The following is a 10404-nucleotide window of genomic DNA, read 5'->3' as shown; positions in this document are numbered from 1 at the left end:
CCAGGATGGTCTCGATCTCCTGACCTCGTGATCCACCTGTCTCGGCCTCCCAAAGTGCTGGGATTACAGGCTTGAGCCACCGCGCCCGGCCAAGAACGTTTAAAAAGTTAATAATTCCAGGCCCAGCGCTGCCTTTTCCAGGCCAGGCCTGTAATCCCAGCATTTTGGGAGACCGAGGTGGGTGGATCAGCTGAGGTCAGGAGTTCAATACCAGCCTGGGCAACATGGCAAAACACCGTCTCTACTAAAAATACAAAAAATTAACTGGGTATGGTGGCATGTGCCTGTGATCCCAGCTACTCAGGAGGCTGAGGCTGGAAAATCACTTGAACCTGGGAGGTGGAGATTGCAGTGAGTTGAGATTGCACCACTGCATTCCAGTCTGGGTAACAGTGAGACTCTGTCTCAAAAAAAAAAAAAAAAAATTAAGACTCCAGATCAAGATTAAATAGTATATTCATTACTTTAGATTGTATTTTGAGTGGGGTACAGAGAATGACAATTGGAATTGAAAACAAAAGAAATCTGAAACTGGACAAATCTCAGGCACAGATTTGGAGTGATCTCATGAAAAAACCTCCCAGTCCTAGATTCTTCTGCCCATAAAACGCTCCTTCCTTTCCCCACCAAGACATTTGAGTGGATCAGAGCCACCCTGAAAATTCCAAGCTTCAGCCTGGATTTCAAATCCCAGTGATTTAAGCCAAATCTGCCCTCTCAGAAAGCCTCCAAATTGGGGCGATCTCAAGGATGGACACATTGCCCAAGGTTGTTTCTGGGCCTGAGTGTATTTTTGTTTTCACCATTCCCTCCCCCTTAATATATAGACTTGTATTCAGTAGGCCTACTCCTGAACTAAGCTGGTTTCCTAATGAATCTTTAAGTCTACATGTTCTTAAAGTATGGTTTGTACCATGTGAACTGAATCCTCATTGAATATCTAACTCCATGGTAAAATTCCCAAGATGTTTACACCTTGGTGCTTAGCCATGTTAAAGATCTTTCTTTGGGTTAGATTGTGAGCTGAGGCATCCTCGAGTGGCTTAGGGTTCTAATGCCTGTTTTTGCGTTTACAGTCTCTGGCTGATGAACTTGCTCTTGTGGATGTTTTGGAAGATAAGCTTAAAGGAGAAATGATGGATCTGCAGCATGGGAGCTTATTTCTTCAGACGCCTAAAATTGTGGCAGATAAAGGTAATTTCACTTAATGCCTAAAGTGATCTAATATTTTTTCATGCCCCCCAAAACACACTTGGAGTGCATCTTACAGCATAATAGATTTATTTGTAAGTAGGAAAAGTTTTGGAACAGTTATTTCAATAACTGTCAATAAGATATTTATAATCTAGTTTAGTAAATGCAAATTATTGCAAAATTGTTATATAATTATAAAATATTTCCCCCTTTTTCCTCATTTTATTAAAAGCTGTTATTGCTCTTCTTATTTGTCTACCATATTCTACTTTTTATTTCTCATACATTTTATATTTGCTTATTAATGGACAGCTACCTAAAATGAGTTTGGTAGCCAGAAATGATCACTGATATGTCACCAACAGGAAATAACAAATTGGATTTATAGCATTTCGCTTATTTTACCACTTTTCTTCTATAGGCCAATTTTCTTTTATCCGTTTCTAGAAACCCACTTGCTACTACTAAAATGTACACATAGCAAATTGACATTTTCCAATTGGAAGTATATGTAGAAAATGGTTATGTATTCCACACTCCACACTGCCACACCAGTTATCTTTATCCTAGAGCAGATGCTTTCCCTGAAATGAAAGTCTGAATGCATTCTTTTCTTTAAAGATTTGTTATCTTTTTATAAACCTTTGTATTGTAAAACCTCTAGTAGGGCCTGCACATCTCAATTTGGATGTAACCTGCATTTCCTCATGGCTCATCGTCCTCCTCTCCTCCCCCAGTCTCTATTATAAAATTAGTCTTCCCATCCTGGTGAATTTGGTGTTGGCAGTTTCTTTTCTTCGGGGTCCAGTTTATCCTCAAGGTTAAACTCAAGTATCACTTCTGTTAACCCTCTCCCACATACCTTCTACACATTTGATATGTAACATTTTGGGCTATTGTATTATAACAGCTTGTTGTGTGTATCTGAGAACCGGCATGTTTTCGACCCCGGAAGTATTGGTATAAAGTAATTTCAATGCCTTGAAGAAACTAAATAATAGCTATTATTTTAAAATTTGTAGCATTCTGGGTACTGTGTGAAACATTTTGCACATATTATTTCATCTTACTTCATCTTTGCAACAACCTTAGGAAATGTAGGGACTATAATTACTGCCATTTTATGGGAGAGGAACCTGCCAAAGTATTAACCATCAAAAGCCACATTGTAACCCAGTTTAATTATGCGAATCATCCATAGCTATTGAGTCAAATGACCACATCAAATCGTGATATCTGTGTATTTTGAGAAAGGACACACTTCCTTAAGAAAAAAATGAAATCTCCAGGGAAACTTGCAGTGCTAAAAGGCGAATAAGCTTCCTAAAAATACTGAGTATTAGAAATCCAAGTTTTAGTTTCCAGACAAAACCAAATACTTCAGTGCCTTCCTTCCCTTCCCAAATTTAACTTTTTAAGATAAAATAAGATAAAATAAAAGTAACTTTTACTTTTTCTGAGGCAGTTTGATGTTTGGATTATTGTAGTGTAGCTCAAAGGAGAAAAAACAAGCCACAGGAACATTGAACTTCAAGCCCTTACAATACAGAAAACTTAATTCACATGTATGTTCTAGAAGCTTATGTATGGTTAGGCTTTTAGAGCATGTCATATAGGATATGTTTTAATGACGAGTTGCATTTAAAGTACCTGTTTTTGCCTTTCTTTTTAAAGATTATTCTGTGACTGCCAATTCTAAGATAGTAGTGGTAACTGCAGGAGTCCGTCAGCAAGAAGGGGAGAGTCGGCTCAATCTGGTGCAGAGAAATGTTAATGTCTTCAAATTCATTATTCCTCAGATTGTCAAGTACAGTCCTGATTGCATCATAATTGTGGTTTCCAACCCAGGTATTATTGTAACACTTTAAATCATTGTTCTGTTAAGTTCAGTGTTTTGGTGTTTTGTGGTTATTGTTTTAGACTAAAATCAGTCCCAGTATTCATTTACAGAAGCAATTTACATGTCTTCTTTTATTGGCCCTAAATAGTGGTGTTTGCAAAACAAATGCCTCTGTCCTAGGCTAAATGTTCAAAAAATGTGACGAGAGTTTTATGTAAAGCAATGTCATGTTTTTGCTTCATCTGGCTTGGTTATAGATTCTAAAGGCTTTTAAAACTTTTTTATAAAGATTATCCTGGGATGGAGAATGAAGCATTCGAATGTAGTTTCAGTTCATAAGAAACATTTTAACATATTTGACCTTTCATTTTCTGGAAAATCCCATTATACAGAATTGAAACAGATCAACTTTGAAAAGAAGTATATAAGAAAGCCATTAAACAATTCTGGTTTAAAGAAAGAAATAGACTGAATTGATGGACAAATATGTGCTAACACCAAATGCTCTGACTTAAAAATTGCTTTCCTTGCTAACTTAACATCTACAGGATGAACATTAAACCTTCTGACTAGAAAGAATGCACTTTTTTAGCCTTAACAGCTAAAATGTGCTCTATTTGATACTGCTTTTGTCTATAGTTTGCCACCAAAATTACTGCATGTTGGTGAGCATAGCGGGTACATTGAGAAAATAGTAAATAAACTAGACTGATTATCTCTTACACTTCACATAGAGAAACAGTGTGAATAAGAGCTAGGGGAATCCTCACAGTGTCTTGAGTATTGAGAGTTGAGAGCCAGCGAGGGCAGAGGTTATTTCCATATTTTTATTCTCTGCAAACCAAGATTAGAGTTTATTAAATGGTTCAGTCTTATATATAAAACTTCTCATAAATATATATGTGCCAGGCTGGGCACGGTGGTGACTCACGCCTGTAATCCCAGCACTTTGGGAGGCCGAGGCAGGCGGATCACGAGGTCAGGAGATAGAGACCATCCTGGCTAACACGGTGAAACCCCGTCTCTACTAAAAATACAAAAAATTAGCCAGGTGAGGTGGCAGGCGCCTGTAGTCCCAGCTACTCGGGAGTCTGAGGCAGGAGAATGGCGTGAACCCGGGAGGCGGAGCTTGCAGCGAGCCGAGATGGCGTGGCGCCACTGCACTCCAGCCTAGGTGACAGAGCCAGACTCCGTCTCAAAAAAAAAAATATATATATATATATATATGTATATGTATATACACACACACCAGGTAGATGTAGAATAGGAATGACAAGTAGCTGGCACATAGTAAGTTCTGCATCCTGTGCCTCAGGCAGGCATCACTAAATAATTATGCAACTTTCTAGATATAGCTTCACAGCTGGATTTTCCAGGGAGTCACTTCCACTGAACCAAAGTTGGCAAGGAAAAGTTAATCCAGTACCAAATGTGCTTGAATTATCATAGCCATTGTCTACAGAGTAGTGTGGGGTGGAGGCTGCAGCATTAACTTTCAGCTCTTCACTTTCCTTGTGTGCACATTTTTTACTTTTTGCATCTTAGCCTGCAAGTGCTGTGATCCCATCTGGATCAGCAGAAGTTTTATCTCTGTGGTTTTAAGGCTATGCCATGCTGGAGCAAAGGTTCTGACATAGATGTTCTTTTATTAAATAGAAATGTTTAATACTATGTATTATCATCATTGTTTACTGAAGAATTCCTCATGCCCAGAAAAATTTATGGTAGCAAGATTTGAAAGTTTAGTAATCAAAGGCTTCTTGTTTATGATGACAATCATAATTATGAATGTTACAACTGGGGAAAACTTAACTGACAACCTGGTTCAACCTGTTTCCTTCTTTTCAACTTGAAGTTAATTAATCTGCAAGAGTCTTATGTATTCTTGTTTCACATAATAATGCAAATGTGAAAGCGCAGTATTGCATTTTTCATGTCTTGCCATCTTCATATAAGGCTTAAAAGCTTGTTTTTATCTCTCTCATTCCTGTTCCCTCTAACAATGAAAAGTTACGTCTTTCTGGCCACATCTCATTTGAGGAATGGAGAAGTGGGAAAAGGGAAGCCAGGGCACCCCAAGCTGCCTAACAGTTGAAGCTCGTTTTGGTTTACTTACATACATTATTTCCAAACTTTTTAGTGGACATTCTTACATATGTTACCTGGAAACTAAGTGGATTACCCAAACACCGCGTGATTGGAAGTGGATGTAATCTGGATTCTGCTAGATTTCGCTACCTTATGGCTGAAAAACTTGGCATTCATCCCAGCAGCTGCCATGGATGGATTTTGGGGGAACATGGCGACTCAAGTGGTAAAGAAAAAATTACTTATGATATTGGTTTTATCATTTTGAATTTTTCATTTTATTTCAAATTTTATTTTTATGGACTTTGTATTTAAGAAGAGTTACAAAAATAGTAGTTACTTTTCTATTATATTGCATATTGCTTTATCATTTACTCTCATCTATCTACCTATCTATCTATCATCTATCTTTACCCTGATCAATTAAGCATAGATCAGTTCCCTCACCTTTTTCTTCATAAGTTCTTTACTGTGTATTTCCTCAAAACAAAGGTTTTCTTTTTCATAACCACAGTACACTTACCAAAATCAGGAAATGTAACCCTGAAACAATATCATCTAATCCAGAGTCCATTATTCACATGTTACCAACTGTCTCAGTAGTGTCCTCTGAAACTTTTTTCCTAATTCAGAATCCATGCTAGGCTCACACATTACATCTGCTGTATCTCCTTAGCCTCCTTCATTCTGGAACAGTTTCTCAGTCTATCTCTGTTTCTCATGATCTTGACATTTTTGAAAAGTTAGGTTGAGTTATTTTGTGGAATGCCCATCAATTTAGATTTGTCCGATTGTTTCTTTATCATTAGGTTGAGCTATGAACTTTTGGTGCACATACCACAGAAATGGCCCTATAGCTTTCTCATGGCATCACATCCAAAGGCATGTAATGTCAGTGTGGCCAACAATTGGTGACATTAACTGTGATAACTCAGTTAAGGTTGTATTTTGCCAGGTTACTCCGTGTGAAGTTACAACTTTTCCTTTGTAATTTGTGGGAAGATGTTTTGATGCTGACTGGGAAAATGATTCCTCATCAATTTTTCTCTACTAAATTTAGCATCTATTAATGATTTGTGGTTGAATAAATTATTACCATGATAGTTGTCAAACATGATCTACTAATTCCATCATTTCTTCTATGTTGATTAGTTGCACTCTGCTGTAAGACAGAACTTTTTTTCTTCCCTCTTTATTCATTTGTTGATATCAGTATGGCCTCAGATTTTTTTTTTTTTTTTTTTGAGACGGAGTCTTGCTCTGTCACCCAGGCTGGAGTGCAGTGGCCGGATCTCAGCTCACTGCAAGCTCCACCTCCCGGGTTGCCGCCATTCTCCTGCCTCAGCCTCCTGAGTAGCTGGGACTACAGGCGCCCGCCACCTCACCCGGCTAGTTTTTTGTATTTTTTAGTAGAGACGGGGTTTCACCGTGTTATCCAGGATGGTCTCGATCTCCTGACCTCGTGATCCGCCCGTCTCAGCCTCCCAAAGTGCTGGGATTACAGGCTTGAGCCACCGCGCCTGGCCAGCCTCAGATTTTTATCTCATGTGCAAAATATTCTGTCACTGTCATTTGTAATGCTCAAGTTGTCCCAGGCTTTTCAAACTGACTCTTATGTCTTTTTTTTTTTTTCTTAACATTTCCCATCATTTTCTGAGCACTTTCTTGCACAATAAGTTGCACCAGTCTCATTTTGAACTTTCCCCTGCCCAGCACTAGAATCAGCTGTTTCCCTAATGAGCCCTGTTTCCTTTCAGTGAAGAATGCTCGTTAGAAACCAAGATTAGGGCATAGGTGTGCTTGTGCTACTGGTATATCTTTGCTTCTAGGCCCTTTGAGTAGACAGAGCTATTATATCCATTGTGTTTGCTGAAGGAGGAACGAATTAGGTAACAAAAGCTTATAAATAACTTGTGTCTACTCTTCTATAATGTAAAATCTTATCTCAAATGAAATTTTGTTTTTAATGAACTATTAATTTTAACTATCAATTAAGTAGTAAGAAACTGTACGATAAAACTAAATATTTTCCTTAGGAACTTAAAGAATTGCACATAAATTAGTAAATGAAAAAGAGCAACATTAAAATCACATTACACTTTTTTTAGTGCTTCGTGTTGAGACAAAACTATATTATAAATGTTTTAAATTAATATTTTTCTCGTTTAAATTAATATTTATATTTTGAACAATTTTATGTAAAACTGTTTTTGAACAATTTTGATTCTGTTTCATAGATCTAAATCTATTATCCACAATATATTGAATAAGCTCATGGTAAAAAAATATAATAAAATCATGCAATATTGAAACTAATAATTTAAAATATTTTGTTAATAATGATGATAAATAATACTTTTATTTGACTGAATTCATTTCTGCCATATATGTAAAAGAATATTTTCTCCCAATAAGCTCAAAGTATAAATCTTCCTTTGAATTCAGTGGGAGTTTGAAATGCAATTTTAGTAAAGGGTTTATCTTGATGTTATAAGAATTTCTTCTTGAAATGATAGCATAATTTATTTCTGCTTTTTTATATAATCTGACTTTTTTTTCGACACATCATATCACTTTATTCAAGAATTCTTTACCTCCAAGGACTCATCTGAATTTTTGTCTGGTTAAATTGTTTTTTTTTTTTTTTGAGACGGGATTACAGGCTTGAGCCACCGCGCCCGGCCTGTCTGGTTAAATTGTAATGGTCCTATGTGTCTCTCTTTTTTTTTTTTTTTTTTTTAATTTTATTTTTTGAGACGGAGTCTCGCTCTGTCGCCCAGGCTGGAGTGCAGTGGCCGAATCTCAGCTCACTGCAAGCTCTGCCTCCCAGGTTCACGCCATTCTCCTGGCTCAGCCTCCCGAGTAGCTGGGACTACAGGCGCCCACCACCTTGCCCGGCTAGTTTTTTGTATTTTTTAGTAGAGACGGGGTTTCACTGTGTTAGCCAGGATGGTCTCGATCTCCTGACCTCGTGATCCACCCGCCTCGGCCTCCCAAAGTGCTGGGATTACAGGCTTGAGCCACCGCGCCCGGCCTATGTGTCTCTCTTGATCAGGTTAATTTGAGCATGGAAAAGTTTTAGCAAGTCAGCTCCGTAACTTTAAGTTCGGCTCTCCCATCTTAACAAGATAATGTGACTAGCAAGTTCTTAACTTCTCTGAATCTGTTTCCTCATCTATAAAATAAAGATAATTATGCCACATTGTACTTAGTACAGTGTCAAATGTACAGTAAAAGTTCAGTAAATGCTGGGTATAGTTTATACATTGCTAGGCCTATAGATAAGAAGTGATATTACATGCTCTCTAGTTCAAGACTTTAATTTTAGTGAGAAAAAAAGGTAAAGTAGGTTAAGTAGCCATTGAACATCTTTTAGTTAATGCCATATCTGCAACTAGAATTATGTCTTCTGATTCCTGTCTAATGTTCTATTCTGTTATGGCTGTTATTTTTCCCAAAACATCTTTTTAAAAATTTTCATGTTGATCTATATTGTGTACGTAAAATCAAAGAGAATTAAACCATGCTCACTAGACATGATTATGCTGATTTCACAATTTTCATCAAAAATCGTGAAAATATCCAATTACCCTGACTTGCCAGAAGTTGTGGACTAAAAGGTAATCTTACTTAGCTATAAATAGCTTTTTCCTTCATATCTGTTTCAACCATACTAGATTCTACCCCACACTTTTGCTCTTATTTCCAGAGTCTACAGTGTTCTCCAAAGGTCTCCAAGGAATGTATAATTTAGGGTTTAAGGGCCACTTCCAAGGCCTGTTTTGTGTAGTTCTTTCTGATACTCTTCTCCCTTAAATTAAGTAGACCCTTAATTATAATTTTTACCCCACTTTCATAATTATGCTTTATTTGGGTTTTTTTCTAGGATTTTTTTCTTTACTCGAGAATAAAGGAGCATACATTAGAAAAATATGGAGGAGAAAAGTTAAACATTCCTCAAACCAAAAGTTTAGCATAGTCCCCAACTAGAATCCCTGTGATTTCACACACCTAGAGAGAAGCAAAGATTTTTATTTTCTCTGTAACTGTGACACAGCAATTCTGCTTTGCACTAAAATACTTGACAGTTAAAAGGTCAGATGTGTTGCTATTTGAAGGCAAATGTCAGCCTTTTGGGGGACTATACTGGAATCTACTGGAGAGTCACTTATTGGAGCAGTTCCAGTTGATATTCAGTAACTTGCATCAGGTGAAATTGAACTAAAAGAAGAAAAGATTTTTAAAAATAATGTCGGAAATATCTGCAATACCTTTTTTTTTTTTTTTTTTAAACAGTGGCTGTGTGGAGTGGTGTGAATGTGGCAGGTGTTTCTCTCCAGGAGTTGAATCCAGAAATGGGAACTGACAATGATAGTGAAAATTGGAAGGAAGTGCATAAGATGGTGGTTGAAAGGTAAGTGAAAGGGAGCTTGATTTTAGATGATAAATTTCAACTCCACTTAAATAGAATTATAAACGTTTTCCATGGCTGTCTGCTCAGATAAACTCTTAATGTAGTAATTACACAACTTTTGAAACTTTTTGAAAGCTTTTGAAACTGATAAGACTTTTATACTGGTCAAACTTGTTATGCCAGTCTCCCTAGGGAAAGTAAATATTTTCTCTAGCGAAACTAGTGTAGAGGTAAGAGGAGCAAAATGTGGAATTAACAAGTGAGAGGAGTCTTCAGATTGCCTCCTCTCAACGTATAAGGTTGATTTATTTAGAAAAGTAAACTTAGACACCATTGGTTTCATAATTGGCCAAAATAAATAAACTTGCTGGCTGATTGCTAACAGTGTTTAAGTTTTAATAACAAGACTAATTAATGTCTCCATTATAGAATCATTTTGTTCAATTTTAGAAATTTTTTTTTCCCGGAATTTGACCTATATGTGAAGAAAAAGAACCATAAAAAAGTTGAAACAGTCTTTATAATTTCAATTAACATAGCCCTTTATTTTACAAGTGAGAAAACTATGGCTCACCCAGATAATGTAACTGGCCCAAAGTCTTCTAATGATTGGGTGTAAATTGCATTAAATGCTAATTTTCTGATACTCCGCTAGAGTTATTCCTGCTACTTCTCAAGTACCAGGGCCTTTATGGGTTTTGAGAGCTACAATTTGTGCTGAAAAAACTGCCAGGCAAGATACTCTTACCACTTTTTTTTTTTTTTGACACGGAGTTTCGGTCTGTGGTCCAGGCCGTAGTGCCGTGGCCGGATCTCGGCTCACTGCAAGCTCCGCCTTCCGGGTTTACGCCATTCTCCTGCCTCAGCC

General features: G+C 37.1%; 1 protein-coding gene across 5 annotated transcripts in view; it reads left to right on the top strand.

The window, feature by feature from the left end:
- LDHB (lactate dehydrogenase B) overlaps positions 1–10404 on the top strand; it is a 33594-nt gene that overhangs the window by 10964 nt on the left and 12226 nt on the right. For 2 of the 5 annotated variants that reach the window (XM_011955116.1, XM_011955114.1), the window contains exons 3-6: positions 1077–1194; positions 2869–3042; positions 5175–5348; positions 9419–9540. In XM_011955116.1, coding sequence (XP_011810506.1) covers positions 1077–1194; positions 2869–3042; positions 5175–5348; positions 9419–9540 — 588 coding nt within the window. The remainder of the gene's footprint in view (positions 1–1076; positions 1195–2868; positions 3043–5174; positions 5349–9418; positions 9541–10404) is intronic. The other 3 variants (XM_011955122.1, XM_011955097.1, XM_011955105.1) reach the window with 3 other exon arrangements.

This window comes from Colobus angolensis, unplaced genomic scaffold (assembly GCF_000951035.1).
Source record: "Colobus angolensis palliatus isolate OR3802 unplaced genomic scaffold, Cang.pa_1.0 Scaffold11, whole genome shotgun sequence".
NCBI lineage: Eukaryota > Metazoa > Chordata > Mammalia > Primates > Cercopithecidae > Colobus > Colobus angolensis.
This window is presented reverse-complemented; position numbering and strand designations above follow the sequence as displayed.